At 47.6% G+C, this 18,905-nt stretch overlaps 1 protein-coding gene across 7 annotated transcripts in view; it reads left to right on the top strand.

The window, feature by feature from the left end:
- The window catches only part of LOC118378517 (cAMP-specific 3',5'-cyclic phosphodiesterase 4B-like), a 374,366-nt gene extending 360,327 nt beyond the window's left edge, over positions 1–14,039 (top strand). For 5 of the 7 annotated variants that reach the window (XM_052462236.1, XM_052462240.1, XM_052462233.1 and 2 more), the window contains 7 exons: positions 2,406–2,499; positions 6,409–6,695; positions 6,855–7,019; positions 9,828–9,927; positions 10,074–10,351; positions 10,564–10,746; positions 10,843–14,039. In XM_052462236.1, coding sequence (XP_052318196.1) covers positions 2,406–2,499; positions 6,409–6,695; positions 6,855–7,019; positions 9,828–9,927; positions 10,074–10,351; positions 10,564–10,746; positions 10,843–11,256 — 1,521 coding nt within the window. In that variant the 3' untranslated portion in view covers positions 11,257–14,039. Of the gene's footprint in view, positions 1–737; positions 1,706–2,405; positions 2,500–6,408; positions 6,696–6,854; positions 7,020–9,827; positions 9,928–10,073; positions 10,352–10,484; positions 10,747–10,842 lie in introns of those variants that run through there. The other 2 variants (XM_035765507.2, XM_052462250.1) reach the window with 2 other exon arrangements.
- The last annotated feature ends 4,866 nt before the right edge of the window (positions 14,040–18,905 follow it).

Genomic DNA, 18,905 nt, shown 5'->3' with positions numbered 1-18,905 from the left:
GGCTGTGGATAATGAACAGCCACTGTGGCTCTGCTGACAAATGTCAGACAATAGAAAGAGAGGAGGAGGGAGGGAGGGAGGGAGACAAAAAAGAAAGAGATGTACAGTATAAGACGTGCCGTTCCGTCTCATTTCTCCCATTACTGCTCAGTGACGCAAGCTTCTCCCACGATTCTCTCAGTACTCTATTAAACATGGCTGAATGGCAGCACTAGTCTGTGATCCTCTGGCAGAGAGATCAAAGAGAGAGGCTTTCCTCATCCTTGCCTCTGTCAGGGAGGAGGGAAGTGGGTTATCTGCAGAGGAGGAGACTGGAAGAGAGGAGAGGAGGATAGAAAAGAGGGAAGGGGTGATCTTGTATCTCTGGATCCCATTCCCACCCCTCCCCCACTGCATGGTTGTGCTGCTGGGGGCTCTCCCCTCCACTCTGCTCCACTTTCCTTCAAATCATGTGTGCTATGTACAGCATGTTGCTGAGGCTGACAGACTAGAAGTAGGGGAAAAGAGAGAGACAGGAGGGGAGAAAGAGAAAGGGAGGGAGAGAGAGAGGAGGGGAGAGAAAGGGAGGGAGAGAGAGGAGGAGAGTGAGAAAGGGAGAGAGAGAGAGAGACAGGAGGGGAGAGAGAGAAAGGGAGGGAGAGAGAGCGAGAGAGAGAGAGAGGAGGAAAAAGAGAGAGAGAATGGAGACAGGAGGAAAAAGAGAGAGAGAATGGAGACAGGAGGAGAATGGAGACAAAGAGAGAGAGAATGAAGACAGGGGGAAAGAGAGAGAGAGAATGGAGACAGGAGGAAAGAGAGAGAGAGAGAATGGAGACAGGAGGAAAGAGAGAGAGAGAGAATGGAGACAGGAGGAAAGAGAGAGAGAGAGAATGGAGACAGGAGGAAAGAGAGAGAGAATGGAGACAGGAGGAAAGAGAGAGAGACAGGAGGAAAGAGAGAGAGACTTAGGGAGAGAGAGAGCCAGTGAGAGAGAGAGCCAGGGAGAGAGAGAGCCAGGGAGAGACTTAGGGAGAGAGAGAGTCAGTGAGAGAGAGAGAGCCAGGGAGAGAAACTTAGAGAGAGATCCAGGAAGAGAGATAGAGAGAGAAGAGAGCTGCAGCAGATAGAGAGTAGTAGAGTGAGATGAATACAGTGGAGGATCCCCCCTCCAGTCAGATGAGCATCGCAGTGCTTTACCTTTTTTCTCTCCTCCTCCTCTCTCCATCCCACTATTTCTTCCCTCCTCCCCTTCTTGTCTATTATTCATCAGTGCTCAGAGCCCCCCTCAGCTCCAAATCTAGCTCATAGCTCCAGCTGCAGCCCAGTTCTGTGGATCTCCTAGCCTAGGACGGAACCACTAACACTGACTACAGCTACAGTCTGCTTCCTTCTCCTCTTTGGTATTGGTATTTGGTATCCTCTTGCCTAGACATGGAGAGCCTCACTGAGACATCTGCTGAGAGAGAGAGCGACCAGCCATCTTTAACTAGCTGTTCTATTAGCCGTTGAGCCAGAAAGCCAAGGGAGCAGAGAAGAGGAGAGAAGAGGAGGATTATTTTTAGCACTAAAGGAGTCCCGTTCATCTGCCTCTCTCTATTTTACCACGCTGGATTACAGTAGTTCTGCGGCTGTTGCTGCTGGCTCTCTGTCCTATAGGGAGGGAAAAACCGGTTCCAAAATGCCTGAAGCTAACTACCTGCTGTCTGTGTCTTGGGGTTACATTAAGGTGTGTACTGTACTGCTAGCTGACATAGCTGCTCAGGATAACATGCCATGACATCATATTTACCTTCTGGTTTTGGTGTTTGAGCTGTTATAGTATTTTGGTGATGTTTTGATGATGTTTTGGAGGGTGTAGTTGTGTGGTTGTGTTCTATGCAGTGTGGTGGTTGTTTGGTCCTAGGTGGTCTGATGTTATGTAGCTGAGCTGAGGCTCCATCTTGGTTGCATCTTTGCAGAACACAATAGTGCTGTGGATGGGGCTAGGAATCTCTCTCTCTGACACACAGACAGTGCTACTGTTGCTGCAGAGGCGGGGCTTCCCTACAGCTGTGTTGTATGCATGGTTTTCTCATAGGCTGTATAATACACTGCAGATCTGCAGGTTTTGCAATATGAACCAGAAACCATGAATGTGAAAATAACCAGATGGAATCTGCATAATATTATCCTGGAGGGATTTGATTTGTTGATCTGAAAACAATAAAATTGTTATTTTCCAAATCCCTTTTGTACCGATTGTGTGTAATGTTTAGATATTTGTTTAGAAATGTAGTTTGTTTGTATAAAGCTTGAATGAGCATACAGTAATCACCAGTGACTGTGCTTTTCCATGGTATTCTCCTGCACCATAATGTCTTCCAGGTTTTCCAGTAGTTTCCAGGATGCTGACGTTTTCCCCCTCTCCTCTGTGTCTTCTTTTCCAGTTCAAGAGAATGTTGAACCGGGAGCTGACACACCTCTCCGAGATGAGCCGCTCCGGGAACCAGGTATCCGAGTTCATCTCCAACACCTTTATGGGTAACGACCTGATCTCTCTCTCTCTCTCTCACACACACACACACACACACACACACACACACACACACACACACACACACACACACACACACACACACACACACACACACACACACACACACACACACACACACACACACACACACACACACACACACACACACACACACACACTCTCTCTCTCTTTATGTAAATCCATTGCTTTTGATGTGTGACTGTTCCCACACACTTCTAATAGTCTGCTAAAGATTAATCATGCACACACAATCAATCAAACACACTTTCATACACCCACACTTGTACACACAAATACACATATCTTATATCTCACACATGTGTGTATATAGTATACCGCAGTGTGTGTGTGTGTGGGATTCTCCCTCTATTCTGTCTGAGTCTGGATGCTTGTTGCGGGGGTGTACTGTAAAACCCTGCCCCATTACCTCTTGTTAGTATTCATCCATCACTCCCAAGGCCCATTAAAACAAAACCAGATAGGAAAAGCCTGAAGCTTTGAGGTGGTTGACTGGCTACACACTTCTTAGTGAGGTGCCTCTGCTGCTGGTTGATTGACAGGTAAGCTTGTTAGGCCACATCAGAGCCAGTGGATAGAGAGGGGGGGGTACAGTCGTGACTCTCTGGCTGAATCCCAAATGGTACCCCATTCACTATATAGTGCACTACTGTTGACCAGAACCCTATGGGCTGGCCCTATGGACCCTGGTAAATGTAGTGCAGTACATATGGAATAGGGTGCCATTTAGGACAGAAGATATGTGTGGGAAAGGAGGAAGGACAGAGGCAGGTAGAAGACAGACAATATGGACGCCCGTGGCCTGCTATCTACCTGCATATGTACTGTACCATGTGTGATGCACTGCCATCTGAATCTAGTCCCCTCTAGTCTCCCACTGCAGGGTCTGAGCTCGAAGATGGGGGAGAGAGATTGTGATAGGGGGAGATGGAGAGAGATGGAGAGACTGGTATTACGAGGTGAGGTGGGGGTACAGTGGAACCCCCTCACAGATAACTGAGTCTCCCATTCGGTGACTCATATCCCTTTTAATGTATCTCTGTCTTTCTTCCCCCCATCCCCCCTTCCTTTCTCCATCGCTCCATGCCTGAAGAAGTTAGTGTGTAGATCAGACACAGATGGGAGATGAGTGTTTCTGTCACTCTACCGCTCCATAGTTCCCTGTGGGACCGAGCAGTAGGAGTGGTTTGCTGCAGCTGGTTGGCTACACATTAATATGGGAAAGAGATGCAGAGAAAACATTAGGAAACAGACCAATGATAGTTTGTCCTGAGCTGACCACTGACCATTGATTGGAATTATATTTAGAATTATGTTACAGCAATATCGAGCTCATTGTTTCCTTAGAAAAACAAGGCAAGGGGATAACATTGTTGACATTTATGGCTGCCATTTTCAAGTTTCCCTCTCTACATTTTCCACCCACATTGTTTTTGTATTGTAAGGTCATCCTAGGATGCCTTATTAGAGAGAGAGTTGAACCCTTCATATGTGCGTGCATCATATTGGGCAGCTCATCCCTATGGGACTGTGGGTTGGGGATGATGGTGTGTGTGTGAGGGCCATTCACGTGCAAGGGCTCCTCTCCTCCACAGCTGTTCATTCCACTCATCCCATAACACCCTGGCTGAGCTGGCTCTTTCCGGCTTGCTACCACGGTAACAGCCAGGCATAACCCATTAAGGGAATTTTAAAATCCCAAATCCACCCACACACTCTCTCCATCTCTCTCTTTCTCTCTTTCTCTCTCTCTCTTTCTCTCTCTGGCATTTGGGTTTCACTGATAGCATATAGAGCAGGCTGGAGGTTCAGAATTTCAGCAGAATAAACATAAGAGAAATGGAGAGAGAGAGAGAGGGAAGGGAAAGAAAAGGGAAGGGAAGAGAGGATACCTAGTCAGTTGTACAACTGAATGCATTCAACTGAAATGTATCTTCTACATTTAACCCAAGCCCATGGAGAGGAGAGAGACATGACAATAGTCTGGGCCTCAGGGAATCAAGGTCACATTAACACTCCACCTGCATAGAACATTTTGAATTGGTAAAACCACTTCCTGACTGACTGACTGACTGACTGACTGACTGACTGACTGACTGACAGACAGACAGACAGACAGACAGACAGACAGACAGACAGACAGACAGACAGACAGACAGACAGACAGACAGACAGACAGACAGACAGACAGACAGACAGACAGACAGACAGACAGACAGACGGCCACATGTCAAACAATACAGCTTCATCAGCAACACACTCTAATAAACACACACTCTAATAAACACACACTCTAATAAACACACACTCTAATAAACACACACTACCATTTATGGAGGAAGTGTCTGCTGTGTGCTTATAAAACCAGGTTACCTTTTTATATTATGTGAGGATCCTTATAAAACCCATAAAAAAAACCATTCATAGAGTTCTGGTCCATTGTGTGTGTAAGGGAATGGGAGAGTGGATTTAGTGGCATGTCTGAGAAGCTAGTAGACATTGTCTCAGTGGTGATAATGGTGATAATGAATTACTGTGCCAGTTTATTGCTCTTCCCCTGTTTCCCATGCATCACATGTTATAGCATGCTTAATCGGCCATTTTCTATTATGACTGAAGGAGGAGAGGGAGAGAGAGAGAGAGAGAGAGAGAGAGAGAGAGAGAGAGAGAGAGAGAGAGAGAGAGAGAGAGAGAGAGAGAGAGAGAGAGAGAGAGAGAGAGAGAGAGAGAGAGAGAGAGAGAGGAGGAAAGAGAGAGAGAAGGGAGACAGGAGGAAAGAGAGAGAGAAGGAGGAAAGAGAGAGAAGGGAGTCAGGAGGAAAGAGAGAGAGAAGGGAGACAGGAGGAGAGAGAGAGAAGGGAGACAGGAGGAAAGAGAGAGAGAAGGGAGACAGGAGGAAAGGAGAGAGAAGGGAGACAGGAGGAAAGAGAGAGAGAAGGGAGACAGGAGGAAAGAGAGAGAGAAGGGAGTCAGGAGGAAAGAGAGAGAGAAGGGAGACAGGAGGAAAGAGAGAGAGAGGGAGACAGGAGGAAAGAGAGAGAGAAGGGAGTCAGGAGGAAAGAGAGAGAGAAGGGAGACAGGAGGAAAGAGAGAGAGAAGGGAGACAGGAGGAAAGAGAGAGAGAAGGGAGACAGGAGGAAAGAGAGAGAGAAGGGAGACAGGAGGAAAGAGAGAGAGAAGGGAGACAGGAGGAAAGGAGAGAGAAGGGAGACAGGAGGAAAGAGAGAGAGAAGGGAGACAGGAGGAAAGAGAGAGAGAAGGGAGACAGGAGGAAAGAGAGAGAGAAGGGAGACAGGAGGAAAGAGAGAGAGAAGGGAGACAGGAGGAAAGAGAGAGAGAAGGGAGACAGGAGGAAAGAGAGAGAGAAGGGAGACAGGAGGAAAGAGAGAGAGAAGGGAGACGGGGAGGAAAGAGAGAGAGAAAGGGGAGAGAGAGAGAAAAGGAAGGAAGAGAGAGAGCCAGTGAGAGAGAGAGCCAGGGAGAGAGAGAGCCAGGGAGAGACTTAGGGAGAGAGAGAGTCAGTGAGAGAGAGAGCCAGGGAGAGAGAGAGCCAGGGAGAGAGAGAGCCAGGGAGAGAGAGAGCCAGGGAGAGAGAGCCAGGGAGAGAGAGCCAGGGAGAGAGAGAGCCAGGGAGTGAAACCTAGAGAGAGAGCCAGGGAGAGAGAGAGCCAGGGAGTGAAACTTAGAATTGAATAACCCTCAGAGGAAAGAGACATGTTAGTTCAGCTATGAGAGGCAGCACAGTTAGAGTTCATTGTAATGACATTACTAAACTGAATGGGCCATCGAACCTTCATCCTCTCTTCTCTCTGTGGTCTGACAAACACAATGGCATGGAGTGTCCTAACCCAAAGAGATGTCCTCTCCCCCCGCAGACAAACAGAACGACATGGACATGCCATCTGTGACGCCCAAGGAGAAGGCTGGTCGGGAGAGGAAGAAGCAGCAACAGCTGATGACTCAGATCACTGGAGTGAAGAAGGTCTCTTATGGACCCTCCCTCTCCAACTCCTCCATCTCACGGTTCGGGGTCAAGACGGACAAGGAGGACATGCTCTCCAAGGAACTGGAGGATCTGAATAAGTGGGGTCTGAACATCTTTACCGTGTCAGAGTACTCCGAACATAGACCGCTCACCTGTATCATGTACGCCATCTTCCAGGTAGGTTATAACTGGCTATACACTCCTACACACACACATGCACACCTGCACGCACATATATGCATGCAATGCAGACACACACACACACACGCAGACACACACAGACAATATGCTACAGCTGTACATAGGTACTAAGTCATATCCTTGTGTCCCCTGCAGGAGAGAGACCTGCTGAAGACCTTTAAGATCCCGACAGAGACGTTTGTGGCGTACATGATGACCCTGGAGGACCACTACCATGGAGACGTGGCCTACCACAACAGCCTCCACGCGGCAGATGTGGCCCAGTCCACACACATTCTACTCTCTACACCAGCCCTCGATGTAAGTTACCTAACCCCTAAACCCCACACCAGCCCTCGACCTAAGTTACCAAACCCCTAACCCCAGTCCACACACATCCTACTCTCTACACCAGCCCTCGATGTAAGTTACCATACCCCTAACCCCAGTCCACACACATCCTACTCTCTACACCAGCCCTCGATGTCAGTTACCTAACCCCTAACCCCCACACCAGCCCTCGACCTAAGTTACCAAACCCCTAACCCCAGTCCACACACATCCTGCTCTCTATACCAGCCCTCAACCTAAGTTACCAAACCCCTAACCCCCACACCAGCCCTCGACCTAAGTTACCAAACCCCTAACCCCAGTCCACACACATCCTACTCTCTACACCAGCCCTCGATGTAAGTTACCTAACCCCTAACCCCCACACCAGCCCTCGACCTAAGTGGCTGACACTAGACTTTTCTTTTCTTCACACATCCCCCACACCCTACCATTACCTGACCCTTATACTACACCCTACCATTACCTCACCCTTATACCACACCCTACCATTACCTTACCCTTATACCACACCCTACCATTTCCTCACCCTTATACTACACCCTACCATACCTCACCCGTATCCCACACCCAACCATTACCTCACCCTTATACCACACCCTACCATTACCTGAACCTTATCCCACACCCTACCATTACCTCACCCTTATACCACACCCTACCATTTCCTCACCCTTATACTACACCCTACCATACCTCACCCGTATCCCACACCCAACCATTACCTCACCCTTATCCCACACCCTACCATTACCTGACCCTTATCCCACATCCAACCATTACCTCACCCTTATCCCACACCCAACCATTACCTCACCCTCATCCCTCACTCTAGCCTTACCTCACCTTCATCCCACACCCTGCCATTACCTCACCCTCACCCCACACCCTACCATTACCTCACCCTTATCCCACACCTAACCATTTCCTCACCCTCATCCCACACCCTAGCCTTACCTCACCCTAATCCCATACCCTACCATTACCTCACCCTTACCCCACACCCAACCATTACCTCACCCTTATCCCACATCAGCATTACCTCACCCTTATCACACACCCTACCATTACCTCACCCTTATCCCACACCAGCATTACCTCACCCTTATCCCACACCATACCATTACCTCACCCTTATCCCACATCAGCATTACCTCACCCATATCCCACACCTAAGTGGCTGACACTAGACTTTTCTTTTCTTCACACATCCCCCACACCCTACCATTACCTCACTCTTATACCACACCCTACCATTACCTCACCCTTATACTACACCCTACCATTACCTCACCCTTATACCACACCCTACCATTTCCTCACCCTTATACTACACCCTACCATACCTCACCCGTATCCCACACCCAACCATTACCTCACCCTTATCCCACACCCTACCATTACCTGACCCTTATCCCACATCCAACCATTACCTCACCCTTATCCCACACCCAACCATTACCTCACCCTCATCCCTCACTCTAGCCTTACCTCACCTTCATCCCACACCCTGCCATTACCTCACCCTCACCCCACACCCTACCATTACCTCACCCTTATCCCACACCTAACCATTTCCTCACCCTCATCCCACACCCTAGCCTTACCTCACCCTTATCCCATACCCTACCATTACCTCACCCATACCCCACACCCAACCATTACCTCACCCTTATCCCACATCAGCATTACCTCACCCTTATCCCACACCTAACCATTTCCTCACCCTCATCCCACACCCTAGCCTTACCTCACCCTTATCCCATACCCTACCATTACCTCACCCATACCCCACACCCAACCATTACCTCACCCTTATCCCACATCAGCATTACCTCACCCTTATCCCACACCATACCATTACCTCACCCTTATCCCACATCAGCATTACCTCACCCTTATCCCACACCATACCATTACCTCACCATTATCCCACATCAGCATTACCTCACCCTTATCCCACATCAGCATTACCTCACCCTTATCCCACACCCTACCATTACCTCACCCTTGTCCCACACCCTACCATTACCTCACCCTTATCCCACACCCTACCATTAACTCACCCTTATCCCACATCAGCATTACCTCACCCTTATCCCACACCCTACCATTACCTCACCCTTATCCCACACCCATCTGAGCTAATAGAACTCCCGATTAGTGCTCTGTCCTTACTCTCACCCCAACCATTGAATCTTATGGTTCTGTAAGTCTTCCCCAGGGTTTTCAATCACATTCTTCCTAAGTCATCTTCCCTCAGTCTTTTGACTTAAACCAAAAGTTATCCCCTATTCCTCCCTCTCTCATTGCCCCCTGCCTCACCCCATTCTGTTTGTTCTCACAGCTCCATTCTCTGTGGTTCTATATATATATACAGTGGAAACTCATCCATGACGTAGTTAACAGCGTGACCTAGCCCTCAGCATGTCACCAGCCACTCTCCTCCTTTTTTTACAGTCACCCCATCCGTCCCTCCATCCCTCAATCATGTGTACAGCCCTGCTCTTACAGCCAGAGTCAAACCGCTATGTATGGGTGCCTATAGAGAGACAGAGACATGGTTAGCATAAGATAGTCATTTCGCTAATGTAGGCCAGCACTCATCTGGCTCTGACTAGTGTTTACACTATGTTGGCTGTTAGCGATAGCAACCCTAGCCATGGGAATCAATGGGAGTGGGCTGCACTGGGATTAGCTGTTCCCTGTAGCTGTTCTGTTCTTTGACTGTTTCTCTTGAGAAATTCTTAACCCTGGACCCTCTCTCTCACATAATAGGCGGTCTTCAGCGATCTAGAGATTTTGGCGGCCATCTTTGCTGCAGCAATCCATGATGTGGACCACCCTGGGGTGTCCAACCAGTTCCTCATCAATACCAGTGAGTATTTCTCTTACACCTGTTACTGTTATGTGAATAATGTATAGAATAAATATATGAGAATTATCTATAGATACTGTATAGATATCCATATTCATCAACTGTGTTGAACAAGTGACTGATTCATTGTCTGTTGTCTCCCTCAGACTCTGAGCTGGCCCTGATGTACAACGATGAGTCTGTGTTAGAGAACCACCATCTAGCTGTGGGCTTCAAGCTGCTGCAGGAGGACAACTGTGACATCTTCCAGAGCCTGACCAAGAAGCAGAGGCAGAGCCTGAGGAAGATGGTCATCGAAATGGTTCTGGCCACTGACATGTCCAAGCACATGAGTCTGTTAGCTGACCTGAAGACCATGGTGGAGACCAAGAAGGTGACCAGCTCTGGGGTCCTGCTGCTGGACAACTACACCGACAGAATACAGGTGGGCTTATCTTCATCATCATCATCTAGACTTAGTAACATGGTTTAGATTGTGGTATGACCTCTGCTCCTTCACTCCATTTTTACCTGTCTCCTCCTGCTCTCTTCTTCAACCCTGTTCATTCATTCTCTAGCCATCTTTCTTCTTCTCGCTTTCTCTCCTACCACTCCATATCACTCTCACCTTCTTCTCTCCCTCCGTCTCTCCATCAGGTGCTGAGGAACATGGTTCACTGTGCTGACCTGAGTAACCCGACCAAGTCTCTGGAGCTGTACCGCCAGTGGACCGATCGCATCATGGAGGAGTTCTTCCACCAGGGAGACCGGGAGAGGGAGAGAGGCATGGAGATCAGCCCCATGTGTGACAAACACACTGCTTCAGTAGAGAAAAGCCAGGTATGATACTGGACATACAGACACACATATGCACACACACACATACACACTCCGACTCCTGACTCACTACTGTTCCCTTTCCCTCTCTCTCTCCAGGTGGGTTTCATAGACTACATCGTCCACCCTCTGTGGGAGACGTGGGCTGACCTGGTGCACCCTGATGCTCAGGACATCCTGGACACTCTGGAGGACAACAGGAACTGGTACCAGAGCATGATTCCCCAGAGCCCCTCTCCTCCCTGGGCCACGGAGCAGCGGGAGCAGGGTGGAGGTGAAGGGGGCCAGGTGGGAGACAAGTTCCAGTTTGAACTCACCCTGGAGGAGGAGGACTCTGAGGGTACAGAGAAAGATGAACAGAGCCAGGAGGATGAGGAGGAGGAAGAGGATGTTTTGGGGGAGTCGTCTCGGTCTCCGGTTGACTACTTTGACTGTCAGGACTCCGAGGAATCCATGGAGCCCACGTCATCCATAGCGATAATTACCCATGATGCATCACCCACAGACACTTAATGGGCTCGGCTGCACCGCAATGGTGGTTGGTTTAATGTTTTAAACAGGAGAAATCCTGCAGCTGTGCTTTTTAACAAGCCCACGGGGGTCTTAGTTTGAGCTCGCATGGGGCGTCAGTTTCAACCCCCCCATCCTTGCACCGTTAGGAGCCGGCAACAGAGGGACAGTTTCAGTGGGCGGCTACGGAGTTCTCAGGGAAAATGCTGCAAACATTTTGGGCCTGAAGGACTGACGGAAAGGCCTCTGAGGAAATGAAATGAAGGACTTGGGCCAATCTGGGAAATGGTTGTTTTTCCATCCCGACTGGCATCTGAAATGTCGACACTACTACTGAGAGAAGTTTTGTACCTTGTGACTTTTTTACTGAAATGGGATGTCAGGAGGTAGCTTATGAACTACTGATTGATGCACATGAGTTTATATAGAGAGAGAAAAATATGTTCACTTTTTTCATGTATCATTTGTCAGAGGACTTTTGTGTGCCTTTTTTACTATTATCTTTTGAATTGTTTTTTAATTTATTGAACACACTTTAGTATGAATGTTGTTGTTTTTTCTTTCTTTTTCGAAAGCTCAAGAGCAAAATCCTTTTATATCTCAGACAAAGAGAACCGTCTTCCTACTACTATTGGGCAATAGAAGAAATCCAAACTAACAATTCCTGGACATACTCATCAAATGCTAAAAACATGTTTTCCCATAATAAGAAATACACATTCTGTCATCTTAATCCATGTACAAAATATATGTTTCTATATGGAAATTAAATGTACACAATGTACACATTCGTGTTGCATGTCTAGATTGTCAGACCTCACTGTAGACAAATGGTAGGCAGATAGATGTTCACTTTAGCTCCAGAAAACAGTTACACAACATTCTGACATCTAACCCGCTTCCCCACAATCTCCCTCATGGATCAAATCCTGATATCATTCAGACTCCAAACAAATGTCAACATCATAGACAGAAATAGCACTTGGCAGCCAAAGCAAAGTTTCTTATCACATGCAGTTGGAAGGCTATTTCCAGCTTCCTCTCGAGTTATCCTGCTGTCGTCTATTAATCCTACTGGACCAAAGATTCCAAAACCTAACTGGTTCTGATAATGTAACAATCTAACTAAGGAAGGACCCCCTATCCCTGTAGAATCAGGACCGGTCCAGATGATGAAAGGTGGCCGGGCGGCTGCATGTCTAGAAGTCAGCTGCACTATAATTATTCACATGGTTCATACAGTTCAGCTATTTATTCATCCACCTAATAAAAGGGAACGAGGTTCTGCTTCTACCCATTGACCTTAATCTTCCCTTCCCACTAACTGTATCACATTTCCTGACCGGACAGGAAGTTTATCAGGATTTAGTCCGTTAAATTTAATCCTCTGCTGCAAAAACACAAACCCCAGGAGAAAAATACTTATTGTTGAGAACAAGAGGATGATGACCCACAGTAGTAGGTTATCTAGAGATGAAGTGACAGAGACACCAAACCAAAAGGCCCCAGACAGTGTAATTCACTGTCACTGTGGGTCAGCATTAAGACCGTCAACTCCAGGCAGTCTGCAAGGCAGATTGTCCTTTACAGGCCTCCATGGCTGGTTTTCATGATGGCCTATTCAGCATCTATGACCTATTCTCCATTATTGAATTAGGTTTACTGACATACTCAAAGGTACTTCAACTACCTTATTGTCTATAACCTCACTCACTCCAGCAGGCTTACATGGTAATCGTGTGCGTCGATGCGTGTGCGTGTGTGTGTGTGTGTGTGCATGTCATAAAATGTGAGAGTACGTGTGTGTATACATGTTAGTCTTTGTCACCTAGGCTCAACATGACTCCTCTTATTGTCTGTCACTAGAGCTCAAGCTGGTCCTTTGCTGTTTATAACAGTGTATTCATTACATTCAGTTGTACTGTACATAAGAATACTGTTTCAGTCAGTGTAAATCTATTTTAATTTATATGCACTTGCATTACCTGGGAGGGGAGTGTCTAACATGTACAGGGCTCTGCGTCGGAGGCTTTTTATATCCTCTATTTGTTTTTTTATATTATATAATAAGTCAATATATATTCGCACAAATGTTTGAGTGCCCTGAGCAGCAGCTAAAGAGACATATTCACAACCTGTAGGTTTACAACGCATAGAGGACATGTTAAACAATAGAGGCCTGGTTATAGCTATGATAAGCTGTGGAGAAGCTTTGATACTGTAGTCTATCACTAGTCCACACCGAGACGTTCTCCTCTGAGCAGCTTGTAGTAGTGACTAATCCATGGTCCTCTGTGCAACATTTTCAATGCAGATTGCTGAATTGGGGTTCATATCTACTGGTTCGACAGAAGTAAGGAATAACAACAGAAAGACAGACAGAGTGTCTGCTCCTTTACACGTCCTTCAGGGGGATTATTGGTGGCATGCTACAATATCTCTGAGCTGAACGTGATGAATCGTTACAAACATGTGATCTTCTTGTAATTGATCGTGCTATTGTGAACTATTTTGATTTGACCAAAACTTGTTAGCAGTTTTGAAATTCAAATTTGTCACCAGTATAACATTGTTAATCTGTGTTAAACATTTTGGTCCGAGTTGTGGTTAGCCGCGCTTGGCACTATCTGCATGAGAGATGTTTTTGATTTGACATGTCTTTTGACGCGTTACAGTCGCAGCGGACATATTAAATGTTTCACACAATGTATGGTATAATATTGTATATTGTGTTAAAATATCAGAAAATACTTTTTCTATGAAGTGATTAAAAAACAAAGCATGAATATCTCTGTCTCTGTGTCCTTATTTCACAGTGCTAGCAGCAGCTCAACCATCACACTGGATGTGTTTTAATGTGGCGAGACAAGCACTCACTGTGACATCCCCCCTAACAGACAGTCTGGTCCTAACATGACATAAGGCCCACAGTGACACACTAGCTGTAGGAAACCAGGCACTTCTCTTCATTCGCCATGGTCCAAGGATGTGTACAGTTTTATTGGTAGAGGCTGTCTCAGTTCTTGAAAGCCTCAGCCTTTCCTCGAGCACTTCAGTGTACACACACACACACACACACACACCCTTGCAACCTCCCCTGACCTCGCTCTTTGGATGAATATTCAAAGAGGATAATCATATCAATGGTTTGTGTTGACAACAATTTCCCATGACCTTGTCTGCCCCCCTACCCTGCCTAACGACCTTGTCTGTTACCCTACCCTGCTCCATGACCTTGTCTGCCCCCGTACCCTGCCTAACGACCTTGTCTGTTACCCTACCCTGCTCCATGACCTTGTCTGTCCCCTTACCCTGCACAATGACCTTGTTTGTTTCCCTACCCTGACCAATGACCTTGTCTGTCCCCGTACCCTGCCCAATGACCTTGTCTGTCCCACTACCCTGCCTAACGACCTTGTCTGTTACCCTACCCTGCTCCATGACCTTGTCTGTCCCCCTACCCTGACCAATGACCTTGTCTTCCCCCTACCCTGACCAATGACCTTGTCTTTACCCTACCCTGACCAATGACCTTGTCTTTACCCTACCCTGACCAATGACCTTGTCTGTCCCCCTACCCTGACCAATGACCTTGTCTGTTACCCTACCCTGCTCCATGACCTTGTCTGCCCCCCTACCCTGCTCCATGACCTTGTCTGCCCCCCTACCCTGCCCCATGACCTTGTCTGTCCCCCTACCCTGCCCAATGACCTTGTCTGTCCCCCTACCCTGACCAATGACCTTGTCTGTCCCCCTACCCTGCTCCATGACCTTGTCTGTCCCCCTACCCTGCCCAATGACCTTGTCTGTCCCCCTACCCTGCTCCATGACCTTGTCTGTCCCCCTACCCTGCCCAATGACCTTGTCTGTCCCCCTACCCTGACCAATGACCTTGTCTTTACCCTACCCTGACCAATGACCTTGTATTTACCCTACCCTGACCAATGACCTTGTCTGTCCCCCTACCCTGACCAATGACCTTGTCTTTACCCTACCCTGACCAATGACCTTGTCTGTCCCTCTACCCTGACCAATGACCTTGTCTGCCCCCTACCCTGCTCCATGACCTTGTCTGCCCCCTACCCTGCTCCATGACCTTGTCTGCCCCCTACCCTACCCCATGGCCTTGTCTGGCCCCATACCCCATGGTCTTGTCTACCCCCTACCCTACCCCATGGTCTTGTCTGCCCCCTACCCTGCCCAATGACCTTGTCTGTCCCCCTACCCTGACCAATGACCTTGTCTTTACCCTACCCTGCTCCATGACCTTGTCTGTCCCCCTACCCTGCTCCATGACCTTGTCTGCCCCCTTACCCTGCCCCATGACCTTGTCTGCCCCCTACCCTGCCCCATGACCTTGTCTGCCCCCTACCCTGACCAATGACCTTGTCTGCCCCCCTACCCTGACCAATGACCTTGTCTTTACCCTACCCTGCTCCATGACCTTGTCTGTCCCCCTACCCTGCTCCATGACCTTGTCTGTCCCCCTACCCTGCCCCATGACCTTGTCTGCCCCCTACCCTGCCCCATGACCTTGTCTGCCCCCTACCCTGCTCCATGACCTTGTCTGCCCCCTACCCTACCCCATGGCCTTGTCTGGCCCCATACCCCATGGTCTTGTCTACCCCCTACCCTACCCCATGGTCTTGTCTGCCCCCTACCCTGCTCCATGACCTTGTCTGTCCCCCTACCCTGCTCCATGACCTTGTCTGCCCCCTACCCTGCCCAATGACCTTGTCTGTTCCCCTACCCTGACCAATGACCTTGTCTTTACCCTACCCTGCTCCATGACCTTGTCTGTCCCCCTACCCTGCCCCATGACCTTGTCTGCCCCCTACCCTGACCAATGACCTTGTCTTTACCGTACCCTGCTCCATGACCTTGTCTGTTCCCTACCCTGCTCCATGACCTTGTCTGCCCCCTACCCTGACCAATGACCTTGTCTTGCCCCCCTACCCTGCTCCATGACCTTGTCTGTCCCCCCTACCCTGCTCCATGACCTTGTCTGCCCCCTACCCTGCCCCATGACCTTGTCTGCCCCCTACCCTGCCCCATGACCTTGTCTGCCCCCTACCCTGACCAATGACCTTGTCTTTACCCTACCCTGCTCCATGACCTTGTCTGCCCCCTACCCTGCCCATGACCTTGTCTGCCCCCTACCCTACCCCATGGCCTTGTCTGGCCCCATACCCCATGGTCTTGTCTACCCCCTACCCTACCCCATGGCCTCAAATAAAAAAGAGATAAAGATACTGATATCTCTTTTTATAAATTGAGGTACGCATACGGATGAAGGAAATACTGACATAAAATGTCAGATGTCTCCCTTCACACAGAGAGAAGATGTTTACAAAACTTAACAAGACAAAAATACCCAGAATGGTTCCCAGCAGCAGACCATCACCCTTTCCCCAGTGGCCAGGGAAGAACATCTTACATCTTTATTTTTAGCAAGAACAGGAAATGGTGACGAGGATCATGCTTAGATTTCTCTACTCTCAGTGGGAGTTTTGGGGGGGGTGTGTCTCAGTGGAGTCTTTGAGGGGGTGTGTCTCAGTGGAGTCTTTGGGGGGGTGTGTCTCAGTGGGAGTCTTTGGGGGGGTGTGTCACAGTGGGAGTCTTTGGGGAGGGGGTGTCTCAGTGGGAGTCTTTGGGGGGTGTGTCTCAGTGGGAGTTTTGGGGGATGTGTGTCTCAGTGGGAGTCTTTGGGTGTGTGTGTCTCAGTGGGAGTCTTTGGGGGGGTCTCAGTGTCTTTGGGGAGGGGTGATTTTTTGTTGATCATTTACTTTAAGTAATGAAGAACAGGATGAACAGATCTTATTGAGCTAGCATATATAGCTAGCTTATACAGTATATATGTATTTGTCAATAGAGTACAGTACTGTACATTCCTTTGACTCTTTATAACTTATTGCCTAAACTTATGCATTTTCTTACACACATGTCCACTTGTATTTTTAGTTTTATGTGCATCAACTGATCATGGTTGGTTTAGTTTTATGTGCATCAACTGATCATGGTTGGTTTAGTTTTATGTGCATCAACTGATCATGGTTGGTTTAGTTTTATGTGCATCAACTGATCATGGTTGGTTTAGTTTTGATCTCCTCCAGATGTGGTGTATGTCTCTGGTCCAGCTGGACATCTGCAGAGGGTGTATGTTTGTAGTCAGAACATAGTGTTTGACAGTGAGAGTGTGTGTGTGTGTGTGTGTGCATGTCATAAAATGTGAGAGTACGTGTGTGTATACATGTTAGTCTTTGTCACCTAGGCTCAACATGACTCCTCTTATTGTCTGTCACTAGAGCTCAAGCTGGTCCTTTGCTGTTTATAACAGTGTATTCATTACATTCAGTTGTACTGTACATAAGAATACTGTTTCAGTCAGTGTAATCTATTTTAATTTATATGCACTTGCATTACCTGGGAGGAGTGTCTAACATGTACAGGGCTCTGCGTCGGAGGCTTTTTATATCCTCTATTTGTTTTTTTATATTATATAATAAGTCAATATATATTCGCACAAATGTTTGAGTGCCCTGAGCAGCAGCTAAAGAGACATATTCACAACCTGTAGGTTTACAACGCATAGAGGACATGTTAAACAATAGAGGCCTGGTTATAGCTATGATAAGCTGTGGAGAAGCTTTGATACTGTAGTCTATCACTAGTCCACACCGAGACGTTCTCCTCTGAGCAGCTTGTAGTAGTGACTAATCCATGGTCCTCTGTGCAACATTTTCAATGCAGATTGCTGAATTGGGGTTCATATCTACTGGTTCGACAGAAGTAAGGAATAACAACAGAAAGACAGACAGAGTGTCTGCTCCTTTACACGTCCTTCAGGGGGATTATTGGTGGCATGCTACAATATCTCTGAGCTGAACGTGATGAATCGTTACAAACATGTGATCTTCTTGTAATTGATCGTGCTATTGTGAACTATTTTGATTTGACCAAAACTTGTTAGCAGTTTTGAAATTCAAATTTGTCACCAGTATAACATTGTTAATCTGTGTTAAACATTTTGGTCCGAGTTGTGGTTAGCCCGCTTGGCACTATCTGCATGAGAGATGTTTTTGATTTGACATGTCTTTTGACGCGTTACAGTCGCAGCGGACATATTAAATGTTTCACACAATGTATGGTATAATATGTGTATTGTGTTAAAATATCAGAAAATACTTTTTCTATGAAGTGATTAAAAAACAAAGCATGAATATCTCTGTCTCTGTGTCCTTATTTCACAGTGCTAGCAGCAGCTCAACCATCACACTGGATGTGTTTTAATGTGGCGAGACAAGCACTCACTGTGACATCCCCCCTAACAGACAGTCTGGTCCTAACATGACATAAGGCCCACAGTGACACACTAGCTGTAGGAAACCAGGCACTTCTCTTCATTCGCCATGGTCCAAGGATGTGTACAGTTTTATTGGTAGAGGCTGTCTCAGTTCTTGAAAGCCTCAGCCTTTCCTCGAGCACTTCAGTGTACACACACACACACACACACACACCCTTGCAACCTCCCCTGACCTCGCTCTTTGGATGAATATTCAAAGAGGATAATCATATCAATGGTTTGTGTTGACAACAATTTCCCATGACCTTGTCTGCCCCCTACCCTGCCTAACGACCTTGTCTGTTACCCT

The sequence above is a fragment of the Oncorhynchus keta genome, chromosome 1, assembly GCF_023373465.1.
Source record: "Oncorhynchus keta strain PuntledgeMale-10-30-2019 chromosome 1, Oket_V2, whole genome shotgun sequence".
Taxonomy (NCBI): domain Eukaryota; kingdom Metazoa; phylum Chordata; class Actinopteri; order Salmoniformes; family Salmonidae; genus Oncorhynchus; species Oncorhynchus keta.
The sequence above is the reverse complement of the archived record's forward strand: the minus strand, read 5'-3'. Positions and strand labels throughout refer to the sequence as shown.